Raw genomic sequence first — 21,717 nt, 5'->3', positions numbered from 1 at the left:
TTTCTTTTCACTTAATTTCATCATTTGACATCTACCAATTATCTTGTTCGACTAATTACCGGTCGTAGATGTTGTTCTTTTTTTTTTTTTGTTCAAGAACCGGACAGGATTAAAGAAATGATCCCACCTATCTTGACGTCTCCTAGAGGAGATGGTTCCTGTTGCCTCCAGGTCCCCCCCCTGTCTGACTGCTCATGCTGAACCTTTTTACAGCTGAGGGAGTCCCTTCTCTGGTAATTGTCAGAATCTTGCAACTCCTGCTTCCTTAATCATTAGCCGGGAGAAAGTTCTGGAACGGAGCGTGACCCTGTAGAGAAGAAACAGGCCATATTTGGATCTCCAAGGGAGCGCGCACACCTGCAAGCAGCCCTCCTGTGCTGAGGCTACATGAGCATTCTGATCATCTGAACATGAGCAAGATTCTGTTAGATCAAGCAAGACCTCTCATTGTGTAGTCAAGGTTTTTCTTTTTCTTGAATAATTCCAAATGTATTTTTACTGCGTGGTGTTTAAAACTACTGACTCTCTCTCTCTCTTTCTCTCACATGACTGCAATCGTGTCTCCAACTTGGCTAGGCTTTTATGGACGCCTCATAACTCTCTCCGGTGTAAACACTTCAAGCTTTTGCACGGTCTGGAGTGAGAGCACACTTAGAGAACAAATTCATCTTCCTCCAAATTATGTTTCTCTTTTTTCTTTTTCTTTTTACCCCAAATATCTACATCACATTTGCTTAATGTGCCTTTAATGTAAGGAAGGTGAGTCATTTCTATTTTCCCCAAAGGACAGATTAACTCTTGCTTTATATCGGGTAGCTTTACACACAGGTTGTCATTAGTTATTTTCGTCATCTTTTGCCCTGTGATCGCACCTCAGTTATCTTAAAGTGAAATAGAGAACCATTTCCCAACCCACTGGAAACTTTTCAATTGGTAATGAATATTACTCAGACTTTATCATTCATTTTACAGTCAGAGCAAGGTCTTAAACCCATAAATTATCCTGCCTCTTGGAATATATTCTTGGACAAATTTGGACGAAGTTCATGTTGAATGGATTTTCTTTAATCACAACATACAAAAACACCGACAATGTGTTCACATGTAGTGCACAGCCCCAAATCCTCAGACAAACACACACACAAACACATACCTTATCAGGGGGATTTTACAGGGAGACCACACGACTACTTTCCTCTGGCGTCAAAGGCAGCCCCCTCATAAAGTAGCCAATGTGTCAGTAACTTGGTACAATTACAGCAGCCCATTGCCTCACACATTTCCAATTATGGTACTGGAGAAAATCTGTGGCTTCTTTTGATGGTTTGGAGGTCAAGGAAATTAGAGATGAAATGTACAGCACCCCCCCCCCCCCCCCCTTCCTTCCCCTCCCCTCTCCTCACCCCTTGTTTAGTCGAAGAAGGTGTCAGAAGCTGAGTGTCGGCTCGTAAATAGATCTGCTTTCCTGGCCGCAGTCATCCGCCTCCAGTAGGCACGAGGCGGCTGCGGAGTTTGCGGAAGCACAACAGGGCTTTTGGTCGGCGGCGGGTAAGAGTGTGTCAGATTTAAGAACTTCCAACCGCTGAGATTAAGCAACTGTGCTACATGGAGATATGTCAGGACCAATTAAAGTTGGTCAAGAGGAGGCGTCTCTTGCTCTGTCTCTGTCTAGCTTTCTTTCTCTGCTTCCCTGCGTCTCTTTCCCACTCTCCTTCATTGTCTCTTCTTCCCAGTTTTCACCTCTGTCTGTCTCCTCTCTCGCCTGCCTGCACACAGGAAGAGCAGTCTGTAGTCGGCTTCCTTCCAGCAGATGTGCCCGTCTGAAGGAGCACAGTGGAGTTTACAGTAAACAAAGGCCTCAGAGACTGAGACTGTAGGGCTGCTTGACTCCACCAGTCTCCAATGGAGAGCCACCGCCAGGGCTGCCAAACCTCATTAACCCCATAGATATAGAATTCATAGAATGACCCATTTAACCCACCAATTACCATCCCCTGTCCTGCCCTGCCCTGAGCTTTGGCCTGGGGAGCCCCTTTTCATGAAAATGGAATGAATGGAGCTTGAACCATTTTGATCCAAGCCTTATCCGATTACGACCTATATCATTACACAGCAGCACTGGGCCGTGAGGTCCTGACCATGAATCACTCAACGTGTCCATCCGGATTGTGTGTGTGTGTGTGTGTGTATAGTACAGCGTGATGGTTGGAACACACAGGTCTCTCGCTCTTGCTCCCTCACTCTTGCTCCCTCTCTCTCCCTCTCCCTCTCGACTTGTTTATCCCACAGGAGGCCCATGTGTAAGGATCAGTTGCTTGGCCCACCATGGCAGGGGGTTTAAGGGCGATTATGCTTGCTTGTGACCCGCACATGTTTGGATGCACCGTGCCTGTGCCCCTCAGGTCCTTACTCCAGTCCGGAGCCCTGGTTTGGGTGGATCCAATATTCAGGGGGAGGGGTGGGAGGCAAGGAGCTGGTACAAGAGTGGCATTAGACATGGGGATTAGTTTTGTTTTTGGAGTGTGGCAGGGCACCTTCTGGTACCATGGCTCGGGTTCCCCTGGCAGGGACTATTCTAGCACAGCCACCACCAGGCAAGGTTGGGTGGGCAGCTCTGATCGCATCATCACCCGAGCGTGGCTCTTTTAGACCAAGTTGAACACAAAGGCCTGTTTAGAGTAGGTCTGCCACCCTCTCTCTCTCTCGCACTGTAATGCAACATGGCCTTAGGGGTCGACTCCTGTATGGGGCAGGAACTTTGACCTCTGTGCGTCACTGTAGAGACTAATGGTGACATCCTTTGTGTTTGCATAGTGGCCCAAAGTTGAATGATATGGTTGTCATGTGATTGTACGGTGTGTTTTGTTTTTTGCAATCCAGGTTAAAGAAGGCTGAAGAATGTTTCAGACAAGCCAAGGAGAAGGCCAGCTATAGTGTCAAACCTAAACATGCCTCTGGAATCGTAAGTGCATTTTTTCATGTATCCATTCCTTCTCTTTATCATTTCATGCCAAGCTAAAGCCTGGGCATTAGCTGGAGAGCTGACGCATGTCTTCAGGGGTCTCTGGCAACGTTACTTATTAGGGGAGATTTTTTAAAGTACTTGACTCAAGTTTCATGTTGTGTTTCACAGAAAGCCAAGCTGGGCATGAAGATATGACAGACTTTCTACTGTATGTGGTACATTTCGTCGATTGCCAGGAGTAAGTGGCAATGGAGGGGGAGAAGAGGACAAATAAAGTTGGACTTCATGTTCCTGCAGATGAAGCACTTAGGCTTTAACAAGAACCTTTTGAATTTAGTTTTCACTCCAACCGCCGTCTCCCTTACTAGCCTGCTCTGTGGACTTGCAGCCTTATCTTCTTTTCTTTGCTGGCCAAATCAACATCCAACCAATGAGGCGTCAGATTGTCACAACACCAGGACTCCTGATTGGACAAATGGACATGAAATGGACTGAATGGCATTCAGGGATCATGTCTGAATAAGCATTCCACATTGAGGAGTACTGGAAGATACTGGATAACACTTCATTTTTACACCCTATCCACCTCCTGACTTCCCTGAAATGACAAAAAACTGACTTGCTCCAGCTTGTTGTTGCATACACATACATACATGTGTTTTAAAGCAATAAATGTGTATAACCCCATAGGTGCATCCCAAATGGGGCCCGACTGTGAACATGTAATGAAAAAGACAAGGACATGATTGAGTTGTGTATGAGAGAGTGGCATGTGAAGATGTTTTTAAGGCTGGAAGTTCAGACCGCAGTCAGACTCCGTCTTAGAAGACGGCAGTGACTTCAACAATACAATGATGTCCACAGTATTATTGTTTTTAGCCAGTTGGCTGATATGAATGCATCCCTTCTTAAGCCCAAATTTAAGCTGCAGTTTTTCGATGGAAGCTCCCAGACGCCGGGATATGGTCTCAGAATCCCTCTTAACAAGCATTTTTAAATGAAAAGCAGGGGTGGAAAAAAATGGTAGTGTGTTTTGTCAAAGTCAACAATGTCTCATCTTGTTTTTTCTTAGCTGGATCTTCTTAAATCAACATAACCCTGAATACAGATGTCCAACTTTAAGCTGAACTAAATGACAGCAGAGAAGAGCTCTCTCTTTGTCCGTACTGCATAGTGGTGGGCGGTTAAGGCATTTCTGTACATCTCCACAGCTCCATGTTCACTATTGCCACGTTATTGAGTCTTGTTAGAGCTGGCATGCTTTACACATCTACTCTGCAAAGCAAGCAATTTAATTCAAATACATAGCGATGCCGTGGTTGTTCCAAAATGTTGTCAGCTCAGTGCGTGTTGGTGACGGGGAGGGGGGTCCTGAACTGTCGTGTTGGTTTGATAACATGTTATTGTAAGAAAGTAATCTGAAGAATAATGGATTTGCATTGAAGTACAATGCTTGACATGGTTTACTAAAATATATTTGAAGTACTATTCTATGATTTTATCTATGTAATGTAGTATTAAACATATTATTTCTCTGTTCATTTTACTGTCAATCCCCGCATGTCGGGCCTGGGCCCAAAGTGTCAATCACAGATCCTGAAGTTATTCCAGGTTTCCACCCCATGTGCAATAAGTGTGTCAACTGGATATTTGGTTTGGGAGCAGTGTAATTTATGTAAAATAAAAGGATAAATAAATTCATCATTTTATTTGGTTTCATGTGACATTTCATTTGAAGACCTGTCGTACTTATCAAAAACATTTTATTGTTTAGATATAACATCTCATAACCATCAAACTTTGACAATGCAGTCAACAATCCTGACATGGAAATACAAACAAAAATAAACTGAATTCCACTTGGTATAGATTAAGTATATAATTTATTCATTTCTCTAGATATATACATTTTCTTGTAATGTACCATTTTTTGATATATTCTCTATAATGCTCAGGCTAGTTATAATGGTGTTTTTGTACAGAACGATATAGTGCCATTGTGGGTCCACAGGAAGGATGCTGCAGTTGGCCATAATACCTGGGATGCGTCTCAAATCCTGCCAAAGGCAGGATACCCTTGTATCCATTAATATTTGAAGGGATTTGGATAGGAGTTTCCCTGTGCTTTCACCTAACAAGTCATAAGGGAAAGAAGGCTAGGAAATTAACCTATTTAAGACTATTGGGACAAAGCTGTCTTCTCTGCCTCCTCCCCATCTCCACTTTGTGTAGCCGCCCCCCTTCCAGCACCCACTAGCTGAAGAGGAGAACAGTGTCCCAGAGAGCAGTCTTTAGAGTCAGGTCAGGGTGTAGTGGTGGCTGGGAGGTCCGTTCTTATGGAGGTTCCCATGGTGCTCATGTGTAGACACTTTGCTATGGCGCCAGGACGTGCCAAGTGACCTACAGAGTTCATACTGATGGGTTTATACAGCGTTTGATACAGAAATGTCCATGTGTCTCAGAGGGGGGGGGGTCAACATGAACCCTCCTCCCTAGGCTTTCTTCCTCTCATTGTGATTGCTTAGTACAGTACTTTAAAACAGCGGGCTCCTAAAGGCTCTTTTCAGCTTTCTCCTTCTATGTGTCGTCAATAAGAAATGCACCCTTGTATACTCAAGTCTTACAAAAACTGTCTCTTGTGAGAGGAATAGTGTTCGTAATGAAGGGATTGTCCAAGAAAGACAGAGAAGGAGAGGAAGGCAGGTTATCATCACTGCTTGCCAGAGTCACTGACACTGACCGATATGCAGCGGCATTGCTTGACCCTCTGGATCTTGCGGTGCCTGAAGGACGGCTGCAGGTCTGGGCAGTCCAGCTCCACGGTCAATGTGGTGAACTTCTGCGGCCGGCAGAAGGCGCAGGACTGGAAGGACTCCTGCTCCTTCTTGATGTGCCGCGGGATGTAGAAGGAGTTGCACTGGCCGTAGCAGAAGCGGTTGATGACGGTGCGGCTCAGACAGCCCTCCTCACTCACCGTCTGCCGGAGCGGCTGCGTCTTGCACCAGTCACTCTTCAGGTACTTCCTCTCGGTGACCACCAGGGCTTCCTGGCTGGAGGCCAGCACCTCCTGCTTGCGGGTGCGTCGGTCAGATGTGTTGCCGTTGCTGCCTTTAAAGGGCGAGGGGATGGAGCCCTGGGGCCTGTTCTTCCTGGATTCCCCCACGGTGCACAGGACCCCTGCCAGCAGGACCGACAGCACAAACTTCCAGTACATCCTGAGAGGAACAGGAAAGATCACATGTTAGACAGTGTTGGTCTCAACCTCTTATGGTTAACACTTAGGATCATGAGCATTACAGGATGTGTAGTTTTTTATTCAGAGGGAAGAGAGGGAGAACATACTTGACTTGAAAAGGTCTGTTCATGTTTTAGTAGGCTAACCTCTCACTGCACTACGCCTGGACAAAAATCACTTCAATTATGGCCTGGGGGTGGGGGGACATAAGTCATCATCTGAACTTGACTAATCACACAAATGCAACAGGGAGGGGGAGATGTGTGGGGGGGTTCTGTGGGTGGCACTGGTTGGGAGAATAACCAATGGCTACGCGCTTGAACGAAGGCCAACTTTAGATTGTCGACAAGTGAGTTAGGAGATTCTGGTGTTGCAAGATTGACCTTTTAGTAACGCTGCTGGACTTTAGCTGTGCATCCACAGAAAGAGGAGGGTGAACGCATATTTATATTATCTTTTATAAATCTTTGATCAACTCATACGCTTCAGCAATACATCGTAGAAATCACCTGAACTACACCTGAGTATCAGCTTTGAAGCCGTTTTTAAGTTCATGTACCTCTTCTGTTCCTACGCTCAACTCTCAATGTAAACATGCTGCGTGGTTACCTCAGAACCAGAGGAGGCTGATGGAGGCAGAAATCAGAGGACGGGCTCATCGTAATGCATGTAATGGAATGAAGAATGGTATCAAACATGCATTACAATGAGCCTGTCCTTCGATTTCTACCTCCACCAGCCTCCCCTGCTCAGAACGGTCCAAGGGTCTAATCCTGTCTAGGGGACTAGTTGTCATTAAGCGGGTCATTAAGGAGTAAACTGCAGAGTATAAGCTTAGACTGCATTAAAGAACAATGAAAGTATTCCAATCCCTGCCAATAACTCTATAGAGCTGACTGCACTGCTCCACCTCTGTCTCAGTCCGTTTTAACATACATGGAGCTGAGTAGCTCAGAGAAAATCACCCAAGGCTATGTACTGGAGCTCATTTTAAATGTATGTTTTTTTATTATTTCAAAATGTGTCATAAAGGTGTTATTACTGTTGTAGTAACACTGTACTAACAATTTGTGACAAATGTCAAATGTTGATAGACTACACTACCTTGTCTTAGATAGGGAATGGACATTGACAATAGTAAATATTTGTCTAATGACTTGTTTTGTCTGCAACAAACTACAATCAGACCAAGACATTTGCAAGATTACATTGAGTGGTTTTAGCATTCATACTTAACATTTTCATTTTATCAAGGTTCTTGGATCTGGATGTGACAATGCATCATCATTTTATTTATATGATCCATCCATACATTATTATTGCTTATTAGTTCATCCTAGAGGAAATGGCCACATCATCAAGACATACAAAAGCCTGCCTTGTTCCAACTCTCGAGACGTTTACTCTGTAGTTTGGCAGTTTGAGAGCTTTTTAAAGAGCAGCCGCAATTATATTGATAGATGTCTGAAGTGCTTGAAGCCGCTGAAACCAAAGTGATACACGAAATCTAAACAATCACTCATTTATTGCTTTAGGTCTTTGTTTATTTTCTCATCAGGAAAACGGGAAATTAATTTGTTGAAGACAAAACTGACTGAATTGAGCCATAACTGTTATTTGCTATTTTGTCCATTTAAAGATTGTTAAAATAAACATAATCATTAATTAGGGTACTATGTAATAGGGAAGATGTGGGATCCAATATTGTGGTTTGGTCTGGTTGAGGCCTGCTATAGATACTGTATATGAACATATTTAGCAGAACCATATGACCATAATCTAGTTTCCTTAGAGTTGTCCAATATAAGTGCCCTAACTGTGGATTGTGGGTGGCTCCATTTATCTATAAACTGCCTGTCAAACCTACTGTTTAGACTTGAACGTTTGGAAACATCTCTTCAGACATGGCTGCTTTCCCTTTTTACCCCTTCCTTTTTCCTCCTTCTCTTCCTTTCCCTCTCCTTCCTCACCCTTTCTCTCCCTTCCCCTCCTCATCACCCTTCCCCTCCCTCCATCTCCTCATCACTCTCTCTCTTCCCCCCTCTCCCCCTCACCCACTCTCTCTTCCCTTTCCCCTCTCCCTCCCCTATCCTCATTCTCTCTTTCCCCTCTCCCCTCTCCCCTTTTCCTCACCCCCTCTCTATCCCCCTCCTCCCCCTTTTCCTCTCTCCCCCTCCATGATTGCAGATTGGGTGGGATCCTTGAGGTCAGCCAAGCCTCAGAGCTTTCCTCCACTTTCACATAGTTTCCTACAGGACAGGAAGAGGCAGATTAAGGTTCATTTGTCCCTTTGTCTTGCTCAGCGGGACCAATGGATCCATGGCTAAAAATGATCCTGAAGCAGGCCAGAGCAGAGGGAGCTGTATGTCAGTCAGACTGACATCTTTGTAGCAGATGTGGAGGAGACAGAGAAGGATATTAGTCTGGCTGTAGCTTTGAAAATCCCTATTCTTGGAGATCAAATGCTATTACTTTCCTGTTGAACTCTTGAAACTGTTTAGATAGTTAGTTAGTTAGTTAGTTAGTTAGTTAATTCGTTTGTTATGAACATTGTAATTACTCTAGTAATAACACTGTATAAACATGTTGTTACATAGTCATTTTGCAATTGCTTTGTTATTGCATGATAATTGAGTTGAGCTACTTTTTTTATCACACAAGTGTAAAATTAGCTGATCTTAGTCACAGGTAAATGAACTGATCTTAGTCACAGGTAAGCGTTACCGTATCATTACTCCACATCATATAGCTCATAATAAATCTGAAAAGTAAGCATGAGTATATGAATGAACCAATACAGTACTATAAATCATTCTCCAAATCATGCAATCCCAAACTGTTGCTGGACTCAGTCCATTTCTGCCAGGCCAGTTTGCTCTGTTGGACATGAACTAAACTGAAAGGTCCCCTGTGCTCCCCCAAACTCTGTCTGTTTGTCCCAACGATGATAAATACGACTCAGAGATGCTGCCTCAGTCCATCATGGCCCTCTAAACTCTGCTAAGTATGATATGCTAGCCCCTAGTCAGCTGAACTCATAAATCACACTCCAAAACAAACTGTGGTTTTCAGAATAATGATGGTATATGAGGAGCACTCAGTGGAAAAACAAATCTAAACCACTCTCACTTTCACCCAGATGCCCCTGTCTGTGTCATTAGAGCCCTAGGGGATTGTGGGGCAGCGGTTAGCAACCTTTAGAGACCAGAAGGAAAGGAGAGTATGTCTACAGAGGACAGAAGTCCTGCCGCAAACTACAGAATCCTCAAAGCAATCAGAATCCCCCAAAAAATCCCCCCTCTTCCTTTTCCTCAATACAAAAGGTTACAGTACGTTATGGTTGTACTCTAAGCATGTTTTCCACTCAAAACCCTAACCCAAAAAGCTGAGTTGAAAGAAAGTCAGGTCATGGAAATTATGGTGAATGGAGAGAGAACCTCAGCTCTGACCATGTGACCATGCCACACAACGGTGTGTATTCTGCTGGACCTCTGGCCTTCTCCCTAGAGGTGAAGTGACCTCCACTTTTCCTTTAATTGATCTGCTGTGACAGTGGATGACCCTTGGACTCACCCTTCCCACATGGGACTGCTTGTTACTGACTCCTCGTCTAAAGAACAGAAGCATCTCTAATAGAGAGATATTGTCGCTCATGACATAGTCCAATGTTCCCTCATAGATGTTACACGCTACAGGGCAAACTCAATCATACTGTAATGGCTCAGATATGTTCCTTTCACATTGTCATTTCCTGCACAGTTACAGCAACTTTGGTAGACGCGTCACCAGGCCAGCCCGGTGCAGCTAAGATGGTCCCAGGTTGTTTTTGCTCTGTCTTGTGAATTAGGGTAACGGTCTGTGACATGAGAGAACATGAACATACCACGAACACTCGTTTCCTGAGGTATGAATGGGTGTCAGTTACAACACCACTAAGCTTGAGGCTGAGTCATTCTTACAAAATGTTAATTAGTGTTTTTAAAAGGCATCAATGAGAGTGGCAATAATGACAATACTGTGTATATGATGTCCCTCAGCAAATGAAGCAGAGTACTTCAGAAGTCTTATCTTTTGCGCCAATGATTAACAAACAAAGGATGACCTGAATTCTGCTGATGTATTTGCGTGTGTGCAGCATACATACACTAAATGGACACAATCTAGTAATCACACTTAGAGTTTTGTCTTTAATCTGGTTCTCGTGCCCCTGTGGCTGTTTGGCTATGAAAACAACATTTTGAGGCGCTTAAGAGAACATGCTAAATGTGGCTAGGCCCAGTGTGCCTGGGGCTATTTGGACATAGGGCAGCCCCCCACCCCTGCAGCAACTCTGCTCTTCATAATTACCTCCAGCTGAGAGATAGCCCTAATGTGAACCCCCGCCCCCTTCTGTTTCAGAGCTACCCCCCCCCCCACACACACACATGATGTGGTCTGAAACAAATTACATGGCCCACGGGTCACCGTTGGTTTCGGGGGGGGGGGGTATTGACTGGCCGATGGTTGCAGTCGGTTTGTGCATCTGTCAATTAGATCCAATCACCAGACCCTGTGTGATTGGAACACAGCTTGGGGGGGCTCACCCCCACCCCACCCACCCCCACCCCAGCCTGACCAGCCTCAGCGTAGGGAGGGATCACACAGCCTTTCTCCTGCCCAAGGTGCCTCCTCTGGGGAGCCGGACCTCCAGGTTATCTCCCTGGGTAAACCAGCGGCACGGAAAGGCAAACACTACACCCCCCCCCCCCCCGCCACACACACACACACACACACACACACACATACACACACACACCCATTGCCTGGAGGACAAGGTTAGACAGGGGGTAACCGGTTTCAGCTATAGCTATCAAGCACAAAATCACTGTGCAGATCTTTTACAGTCTCAATCTCATCTCAGCCTTAATGCTTCCAGAAAGGGGCCAAGCAGCTTCTGAGACTGGAGCAATGTGATGTAAATGTAAAGGAGTAACGTGGAATGGTCGCCAAGGGGTTGAGAAGTCAAACCCTCTTTCAGTTTGACCACAGGCAGGGAGGCGCCGAGCAGGGGTCAGGCTGCTGCAGGACTGAGAGGTAGAGATGGAATAGGTTATCGTTATAGGTTATAGGTTGTAGGGTACATTATCACACTGAAGCAAACACTGAGGCAAACCTCTTCTCCCTTCTCTCCCCAGGCCAGCCTCTCTCCCCCACCCTCCCTCTCCTCCAGCCTCTCGCCAGCCCAGCCTCCCTCTCCTCCAGCCTCTCCCCAGGCCAGCCTCTCTCCCCCACCCTCCCTCTCCGCCAGCCTCTCGCCAGCCCAGCCTCCCTCACCCCAGCCCAGCCTCCCTCTCCTCCAACCTCTCCCCAGCCCAGCCTCTCTCCCCCACCCTCCCTCTCCTCCAGCCTCTCCCCAGCCCAGCCTCCCTCTCCTCCAGCATCCCTCTTCTCTAGCCTCTCCCCAGCCCAGCCTCCCTCTCCTCCAGACTCCCTCTCCTCCAGCCTCTCCCCAGGCCAGCCTCCCTCTCCCTCTCCCAGCCTCCCTCTCCTCCAGTCTCTCCTCCTCCCAGCCTCCCTCTCCTCCAGCCTCTCCCCAGCCCAGCCTCCCTCTCCTCCAGCCTCTCCCCAGCCCAGCTTCCCTTACCCCAGCCCAGCCTCCCTCTACTCCAGCCTCTCCCCAGCCCAGCCTCTCTCTCCCAGCCCAGCCTCTCTCCCCCAGCCCCCCTTTCCTCCAGCCTCTCCCCCTCCCAGCCTCCCTCTCCTCCAGCCTCTCCCCAGCCCAGCCTCCCTCTCCTCCAGTCTCTCTCCCTCCCAGCCTGCCTCTCCTCCAGCCTCTCCCCAGCCCAGCCTCCCTCTCCCCCTCCAACCCTCCCTCTCCTCCAGCCTCTCTCCCTCCACTGCACTGGGCCTGGGCCTGGGCCTGCAGCCAGGGAGGCTCAGGGCTGGATCTGCAGGAGTTAGGCCTCTGTCTGCCATGAAAGCCCCCAGTAGACACCCAGTCCAGCGGAGGAACTCACACAATCAAACATCAACAGGGGAACATAACACACAAAGCCGCAAAAAAAAACTGGACTTTACAGTGTTACACAAAACCCTCCCTTGCCTCTAGCAGAGTTACACAACAAGTCCATCTCCACCGGCTAGGATTTGGCATCTTTGGGTTGTTGAAGGGAGCCTGGCAGAAACTGTAATGCATAACATAGTAAACTCAATTTCTACATTTTATAAGAAATATTCTTGTACTGTAGGTTCCCACAAGCCAGGCAGGATGAGAGAAGAGTTGAAACTTTGGTTCACTATTGAGTGTGAGGTTTCAAAAGGTTTTGCCTTTCAAAGTGCAAATGGTGAGAAAGACTGTTGTGCACTTTGAAAGAGCAAATCATTGCATGTACCCCTGACACATTGTACAGTATAGGTCTTCTAAATACACTTCTGCCTCTATGGCTTTTAAATCCTATTCACTTCTCTTGATTCTCACCCCATTTTAACCCATTTTCACTCCCCTAACAAGTGTATTTTTGATAATATTGTATTGTTAATACACATACTGTATGAACCATCAGGTATTGCTTTGACTTCCCTGGAGTGACTTCCTCATGAAGACCTCTGTGATTTCACACAGGAGACCATTTCACACAAGGCATATCTCTAAACGTTTTGTCCACTCGTATAGCATACAAGAGTATTCCATGAGATACACTTTGCCTAAGCTTGTGTTGTGGACAACTAACTGACATACATTGGTAGCCACTCAGAATAAAGTGTTTTTAAAGCACACTTTCATGCCTCTTCTGTCCATGAGGATTATACAGCGCAGGGGCCATCAAGTAGAGGTCATACAGATATCTGCTCCTTAGATCTCAAAGTCTTAGACAAGTCTTTCACTGCTGACTCAAGTACTATACACACAAACACCACTAGTGCTGGCCCTTGTACTGATATCTGATGTGAGATAGAAGCCCTATTGTTTTGCTGGAATTTTGTATTTCTTATTGTTGCTGTTGTTGCTGCTGCTGCTGCTGCATGTTTTTCCAGTCAGACAATTTTCATGTGGTTTCCTAATAGACTGCCAAGAAATAAAATGAAACACCTTCTGCTACAACAACAAGCTGTCTGGACAAACCCACTGTCCAGTTCATTAGGTCTGAAGTGAAAGCTGCAATAGATCTTGAAACTGCTGTGGTCGCTACTATAACTAAAAACTACAGCACACATTGTCTTTTACACGCTACACACTGTTTATGAAAACATCCATACCGTCACTAGTCGTTACTGTGCTTGGCACACAGACAGCTGTCTAAAACCTTTCATTAGCTATAACACCAGCAATGGGCCTTTAATCACAGTCTTATGAAAACATTAACAAATCCTGAACGTTCTGCCTCAGCAGTTCAAAGCACACAGGGCTGTAACTGAACTGGATGCAATGACACAGCATTGGAGTAGATCCTGCATACATGTTCTGTTCATGTATATATTCTGGTTGATATCAATTATTTTATGGGTGATTTTGTCTGTTATGACTGAGCAATTGGCTAATAAGATGACTGTATTAATTTATTGTTGGAACAGAGGTCCTCCACACAAATGTCAGTGTTTTCTAAGATCAAGCCATTTTCAACATTATTTTTTATCTTCCAATATTCTTATGTTGATTGTTTACTACACTGGTTGTTCATAGTATTTCACTGCTATATGCAATCATTCCTTGGCAGTAAGCTGTTTAACAAATAGTGGCAGAGTATCAGCAACTAATGAGTTGGTTTTTGTTGTGAAATGTTGCTGTTATATAGTAAAAAAATATATACTTTTTATTTCTTTATGGTTTTTTTAATTTCAGGTACTAGTGTGACGTTAGTACACTTCAGTTGCCACTGCGGAAAAGCTCCTATTTGATAATATAAGAAAAAAAACAATCAAAGAATCAAAAACACAGATTTCCTTTCTCCTAAATCCTCTTTACCAACAAGCAAGGTGGAGCGGTCACCGACTCTGTAAGAAATCATTAATCGGATCATTAACCCCGTTTAAACCACCCACCCACACACACACACACACACACACACACACACACACACACACACACACACACACACACACACACACACACACACACACACACACACACACACACACACACACACACACACACACACACACACACGCACACACAAACACTTTCACACACCACGGGCCACCAACAAGGCCCCTAAGATCTATCCTTTTATCATATTACAGTACATAGCTAAATCTAAGGTCAAATAGACCAAACTGCCCATTAACATTATTAAATGTTACAATAGAGATTATTTAAATTGAGGGTAATTGAATATGAATATAGCTCTGCAATTCTGTTGATAATTAAATTCCATTCTCTCTCACTGATTATTACTCAACTAGTATAATTAAGATTATGATGACATGTGGAAATGATTCAATGTATAAATCATACCATATGTGAATTATGAGAGCACACTCTCATATTCCAGCCATGTAAATAGATTAAAACTCATCAGCTAAATCATCTATGACGGCATTGGTGTCCAACATAACAACTTGATATCAAACATGACATTGTAATAGTCAGATGCTGTGAAACACACCAGAGCATGTCCAAAATGAGGAGGAATATTGAGAATTCTGGAGGATCAGAACATTGTAGTTAATTGTTAACTGTTAATAAGTCAACTAGTGTACAGTATGCCATATATGTAAATAGAGATGGTGTTTCTTCTGTCGTTGGGGTAAGTGGAGTGAGGTTTACTTACTCTTGTCCGAGGTGTCCAGCGCTCTCTCTCTCTCTCTGTGTCAGCGTTGAGGTGAGTATTCCAGCAGTGGTCAGAGGTAGCGCTGGCTTGTGCGGTAGAGGGCACTGGTACAGGTACGGGTGAGGGTGAGGGTGAGGGTGAGGGTGAGGGGTCCAGGTGAAGCAGCTCTTCTGACGCCCATGGACAGATGAACAGACGGTGGTTCCTGGGGGTGTGTGGTGTCCTTCTGTTAGGTTATGAGTGTGTGTGAATGTGTGTGTGTGTGTGTGTGTGTGTGTGTGTGTGTATGTGTGTGTGTGTGTCTCTCCGTGTCTCCCCTCCTCAGCGTTTGAAGTCTCGCTTCTGGCTCCTTTCCGGCACCCGCATGTGGATGTTATCACCCAGAAGCCTTTCTATTGGCTCCCATCACTAAACAAATCATGCAGAGTCTCGCTCTCCCTCTCTCTCTCTCTCTCTCTCTCTCTCTAACACATGAACACACACTCTCTCTCTCATTCTACTCCCCCTCCCTGTCTCTCTCTCCCCACTCCACCCACCCCCCCCCCCCCACCCCCCCGCCTCCTAACACACAGCAACACTTTCCCCACGGCTCCTGATGTGGTTGGCCCCCGGCTTCCTACCCAGCAGGGAACAGAAGAGAGGGAGGGAGGGAGCGCTACAGTGGAGAGAGGCAGAGGAGAGAGCTACTTCTACAGCAGAAAGGAGGGAAGAGAGAGAGCTATATCAGGGAGAGAGGGAGAGAGAACAGAGGAGGAGAGAGGGAAGAGAGAGAGAGAGCACTACAGCAGGCACTTATTACTAACACCACAGATGGAGGGTGGCTTTAAGCTCCTAAAACACCCTTTTATTGAACACTTGAAGCGCTGACTTTCCTCCCAAACCCAAGGCTTTTAAATGTGTCTAAGGTTTAAGTGTGGCTTTGTGGGATGGAAGTCATTTTAACACCATCAAACACTGAAGTGATTTAGTCCCCATCTCTCGTAATAGGCAAACCCCTCAATCTGGTCGGTTATTACCACACGTTTTGAACAGCTGTCAGTGAGTACTTGATAGATGATCATCCTGACCATCTAAACCCATGAGTCCACCTATTTGATGTGATTACATTAATATTGGTGTTATTAAAAATACTCTCTTATAAAGTATAAATCACACAAGTCTGTATGCAATGTCCATAGATGGGATATACTGTACATTGTTTATGTCAAGAAAGCAAGATCAACATCATGACCATTAAAATATTACTTTTATATGATAAAGATTTCTTAAAGGTCTCCTTTAATCAGAAATCATTGCCATGAAGTGGTGCTCCTGTTGCTGAAAAAAGCCTGTCTTGTGCCATCTAGTGGGCATAGATGGACTAAGATAGGGCCAAGCTTGGATACATACAGTATTTTACATTTACATTTACATTTATGGCATTTAGCAGACGCCTTTATCCAAAGCGACTTACAACAATACATTTGTTTAAGTAAGTGAATCCTCTATCCAACAGTCATCATAAGACAAAGTAATCAATGCTCACACCAGGGGCCATTGGCAGTCGTAATGCCAGTAGGCTATTTTTTTTATAATTTATTTTATTAGCAGGAGAATACAGGGGGGTAGCAGGGGTGAAGAGGTCTCGGGTTGGGGTTAGGGTTAGTATAGGGGGGGGTAGTGAGGGTGAAGCAGTCTTTAGGAGGGACTGTTAAGATGTAGCCTGAAGAGATGGGTCTTCAATCTACGGCGGAAGATCAGAAGTGACTCTGCAGTCCTGACAGTAGTGGGAAGCTCATTCCACCAGTGGGGCGCCGGGACAGTGAAAAGCCGTGACCGAGTAGCGCGGCCACTGCATCCCCGTAGAGGCGGCGGTGCTAGACGAGAAGGACGCTCGTCCGAGGTGGACGAGCGGAGTGATCTTGCAGGGGTTTGGGGGATAACCATTGGTTGCAAGTAGGGAGGGGCTGTTCCCTTTGCCGCCCGGTAGGCAAGCACCAGGGTCTTGAATTTGATGCAAGCTGCTACCGGGAGCCAGTGGAGGGTGCGGAGGAGGGGCGTGACATGGGAGAATTTGGGGAGATTGAACACCAGACGAGCGGCAGCATTCTGGATGAGCTGCAGAGGCCTGATGGAGGAGGCGGGGAGTCCGGCCAAGAGTGCATTGCAGTAGTCAAGGCGAGAGACAGCGATCCTCTCCACGTCACCTGGTAGGAGCGACTGGCCAGGTAGGATGCAAAGCAGGAGAATGCAGAGCCAGAGATGCCCAATTCTGAGAGGGTGGAGAGAATGATTGGGTGGTTTACTGTGTCAAATGCAGCAGACAGGTCCAGAAGAATGAGAACAGAGGAGAGGGAGGAAGCTTGAGCAGAGTGGAGAGCCTCCGTGACAGCTTTAAAGTGTGCCCAGCTTTAAAGCCGGATTGGTGAGGGTCAAGGAAGTTGTTTAGAAGGAGGTAGTTAGACAGTTGGTTAGAGACAGCACGTTCAAGGGTTTTAGATAAGAAGGAGAGAAGGGATACCGGTCTGTAGTTATGGACAGCAGACGGGTCAAGAGTTGCTTTCTTGAGAAGAGGCATGACTGGCTGTCTTGAAGGCAGCTGGGACAGATCCTGTGGATAGAGAGGAATTGATTAAGGTGGTAAGGAACAGAAGGAGGTCTTTGGAGATGGATTGGAGAAAGGGGGAGGGGATAGGATCGAGGGGGCAGGTGGTTGCCCACTTGGATGTGACCAGCTTTAGAACATCCTCAGGGGAGAGGGGGGAGAAATCTGATAAACTAGAGACTGGGTGTTGCACAGTGGGTTTGGGAGGAGAGGTAGCATTGTTGGTGAGAGGTAGAGGGAAGGAGCTGCTAATGTCAGCAACCTTCTTTTCAAAATAGGTGACAAAGTCATCTGCAGACAGAGAGGAGGGAGGAGCGGGAGGAGGAGGGTTGAGGAGTGAGGAAAATGTGGAGAACAGTTTCCTTGGGTCAGAGACAGAGGATTGAATTTTGGAATGGTAGTGTAAGGCTTTAGCAGCTGATGCAGATGAGGTGTAGTTGAGGAGGAGAGAGAGATCAGGGTCTAGATCATCAGGAAGGCCAGATTTTCTCCATTTCCTCTCAGCTGCCCGGAGCCCTATTCTACAAGCTTGCAGGGTTTCAGACAGCCAGGGAGCGCGTGGAGAGGATCGTGCCGGGCTTGAGATCTGTGGACAGAGAGAGTCGAAGGATGAGGAAAGAGAGGACAGGAGGGTGGAGGAAGCTGTGTCAGTGGATAGAAGAGAGAAGGATTCAACAGAGGAAGAAAGAGTGGTGAGTGAGAGGGTGCGCAGGCCGCGGCGAGAGGACACAGTGTGGGTAGAGACTGGTTGGGAGGGTGAGCATTTGAGAGAGAGGGAGAAGGATACGAAATGATGGTCAGAAACCGGAAGAGGGGTAACAGGGAGGTTTGAGGTATGGGAGGATCTTGTGAAGACAAGGTCAAGCTGATTGCCCGCCTTATGAGTGGGAGGACAGTGGGACAGGGTAAGGCCGAAGGAGGAGAGAAGGTCAAGCACTCCGGACGAGTGAAGCTTCTCCGACTGGATGTTGAAGTCTCCCAGTAGTGTGAGCGGTGTGCCGTCCTCAGGGAAGAAGCTGAGAAGGACATCCATCTCATCTAAAAAGTGGCCAAGCTGACCTGGAGGACGATAGATAACAACAATGTGAAGTTTGACAGGGGAGGTGATAGAAACAGCATGGAATTCAAAGGAGGATATGGACAGGTGTGACAGGGGAAGGACATTATGTGACCACTTAGGTGAGATGAGGAGTCCTGTTCCTCCTCCTCGATCAGAGAGTCTAGGGGAATGAGAAAAGGAGTAGGCATCAGAGAGAGCTGCCGGAGTTGCTGTGTTATCCGGTGTAATCCATGTCTCTGTGAGAGCAAGGAAGTGGAGAGACATGAAGCAGGCATAGGCTGAGATAGCCTCTGCTTTCCGGACCGCTGATTGGCAGTTCCAAAGTCCTCCCGTGACAGTGAGGTCGTGGTCAGTTGAGCATGGTGGGTAGATTAGATTGGAAGGGTTGCGAGTGGAGGTGTAGCGTCGATGTGTCCTCCTGATGGAGGAAATAACAGGAATGGGGAGAAAGCACATTGTGATTTTTTGCCGGTGTAGAGGGAGAGGGTTAGTGGGAAAAGTATACACAATACACTCAGGGTAATGAAGAAATTATCAAGATAGAATAAAAATACTTAGTTGTATGGCCTTCCTCTCAGGCCTTCCTCGATGGACTCCACAGATAGACTCCTATGTCTGACTTGGATTTCTACATTAGACTCAAACCAGGGGAGGCTGGTGGAGGTAGAAATCTGAGGACAGGCTCATGGTAATGCACAGAATAGAATGGGGAATGGTATCAAACCACCCCCAAACTCCCCAAGGCCACTGCTGTGTGTGAATGGATACCCAACATGCTAAGTGCTAAGCCACTGGGATCAACACTGGGAACAACCACATGCTTTCGTCCTCTCCTTAAGGTCTGGATAATACAGCTAGCCCACCGAGCTAAAGGCTGGTAATTAGCCCACCAAGCTAAAGGCTGGTAATTAGGACCCCACAGATGAGCGTTTCTCCCACATTGAGCGATGTGTATACCTCCTCCCACACCTCTCTCCTCTCCTCTTACCTCCCAGAGTCCCCCCCCCCCCATCCTCTCTTCCTCAAAAGAGGTAAAAAGACCACACCGCTTGATGTGAAACACATATAATATTATCCACTCAAAATCTTTCAGACACTCTCAGTCCTGACTCTACTCCTAGCCCTCACCCCCCCCCCCCCCCTCGCCCCCTATGCACTCATGTAGATCTGAGAGGATTAGATTGGTCTAAGCAATATGGCCAGAGGGTAAGATGGTCGGAGATACTACTGTATCACATTGCTTAGACCAATCCAATGCTTGTTGATCTACTAAGTGGATCTAAGTGGATAGAGGTAGGGGCTAGGATAGGATTCAAGGAAAACGATTTTCTCTAGCCTTACAGTATGACTGTACAGACCACCACTTATTTGGAGCAACTACTTTGAGGAGATTGAGGGTGTTTTGAGAAAAACCACTTCACCTTGGTCTGCATAGTCTTCGCTGGACTTCTTTATTGGAGTTGGAATGTTTATTTACATAATCATACACCTTCTTACAGTATATTTTTATGGCAACAACCAAGACTGGATGAGTACTGGTGAAACATCCACTCGACATCGACAATACAGCATTCTTTGGATCTCAGTGATGGTTCCAGAACAGGGGAGGCTGCTGGAGGTAGAAATCGGAGAACGGCTTATTGTAATGCATGGAATGGAATGAAGAATGATATCAAATATGTGTGTTTGATTCCTCATTCCATTCCATGTGTCGCGTGTATGATACCATTACTCATTCCTTTCCAGGCATTACAATAAGCCCATTCTCTGATGTTTACCTCCACCAGCCTCCGCTGTTCCAGAAGGCTAACTCAAAAAAGAGTGAAAAATCAAATACATAAAAAAAGACCTTCATCGTAGTGCTGTCGATTAGCGCCTATGGTGGTTGTGTCCAATCCAGGTCCTGGACAGATACTCCTCTCAAGTGTTTCATCCACTGATTCAGGTCCTCAGTGATTTATTTGAACCAAATCAGCTTGTAGAGGCTAAAGCCTGAACTGGTGAGGCTAGAACCAAATGACCTGTTCTGGCCAGTTGACTACATGTTGAGAGAGAGCTGGAAAATGGGTTTTGTAGTCTTCCAGGACCAGCATTGGAGAACCGTGTAGTGCATATTTACTGTTATTCCAGATTAGGGCCACAAGGTTTTCCTGACCACATGGCCTGACCGTATTTTTTCCTGGTCTGGTTATGTGGTCAGGAAAAACTCTTGGCCCTGGTCTGGACATGTTTTCAATGTGTCCCTGTTCCGGTTCTCTCACAAACATAAATGAGGGGGGGGGGAGGAAAATGGACATGATATGGGAGATTTCTTATACATATATCTGATCAATCTGAATATAGTGTCGCTGTTGAGAGCAAAATATATCCTGAACTTGGATTCAATTTCACTTTTTTCACTGACAACATTTCAAATCCAGGTGTTTTTTTTTATCTCTGAGAGTGCTGAAGACCAAAACTCAGCAGGACATTCACAGAAATATGAACATTAAAATGTTTTAAATTAAAAACATAATCCTTACAAACCAGTAACGAGCCACCTTTTAATACAGTTAATAAGTGAAACATGTCTTTAAATATGGTAGAAAAATAAATTAATGAGACAAACAAAGATACGTTTTAAGACTCTATAAGACACAGAATGTTTTTCTTCCCTTTCTAGAGTGGCTTTACAAGTGCGTTGATGACATCTGCTAAACTCCATAGTGCAATAAAAGACAAACCAAACATAATAATAACATATGCATTCTCTAGTGCTTTTGTGGTGGTGGCAGCCAATGGTGATGCGTGATGTGTTCCTAGGCAGACGATTCTTGCTTCTTGATTGGTCGGTTTTTAGCATGTTTTTACTGTACATATTTGTCACAATTTCCCAGCTTGAGATGATGGCCGCACACAGATCCCGTTGATATGTCACTAAGGAGGTGACCAGACAAAATGGCTTTCTTTGAAGGCATTTGTGAGTCCAATGTCCATTAAAAAGTCCAAAATGCCTTGTCACATACACTCAGTGGGACCGAACCAATAAATAAAACAATGTCAAATCAAATCCTTGGGTGGTTGGACATGCAACATCAGGTCTACTGTTGGTGGCTCCTCAGTAGACTACATTAATGTACAAATGAC

The 21,717-nt window shown here is 45.8% G+C and overlaps 2 protein-coding genes across 2 annotated transcripts in view; one reads left to right on the top strand and one right to left on the bottom strand.

Annotated features, from left to right (window-relative positions):
• The window catches only part of fmn2b (formin 2b), a gene marked incomplete at its 5' end in the record, with an annotated part of 51,378 nt that extends 46,733 nt beyond the window's left edge, over nt 1-4,645 (top strand). Inside the window, 2 exons of the mRNA XM_083688224.1 lie at nt 2,881-2,962; nt 3,134-4,645. Coding sequence (XP_083544350.1) covers nt 2,881-2,962; nt 3,134-3,160 — 109 coding nt within the window. The 3' untranslated portion in view covers nt 3,161-4,645. The remainder of the gene's footprint in view (nt 1-2,880; nt 2,963-3,133) is intronic.
• Nucleotides 4,646-5,675: 1,030 nt separating this feature from the next.
• On the bottom strand, nt 5,676-6,179 carry grem2b (gremlin 2, DAN family BMP antagonist b; the record flags this gene model as incomplete). The annotated part of the gene is made up of 1 exon (XM_083688153.1): nt 5,676-6,179. The coding sequence occupies one exon, from the start codon at nt 6,177-6,179 to the stop codon at nt 5,676-5,678; it is 504 nt and encodes a 167-aa protein (XP_083544279.1).
• Between the last annotated feature and the right edge of the window lie 15,538 nt (nt 6,180-21,717).

The sequence above is a fragment of the Argentina silus genome (assembly GCF_951799395.1).
Source record: "Argentina silus genome assembly, chromosome: 16".
Taxonomy (NCBI): Eukaryota; Metazoa; Chordata; class Actinopteri; order Argentiniformes; family Argentinidae; genus Argentina; species Argentina silus.
This window is presented reverse-complemented; position numbering and strand designations above follow the sequence as displayed.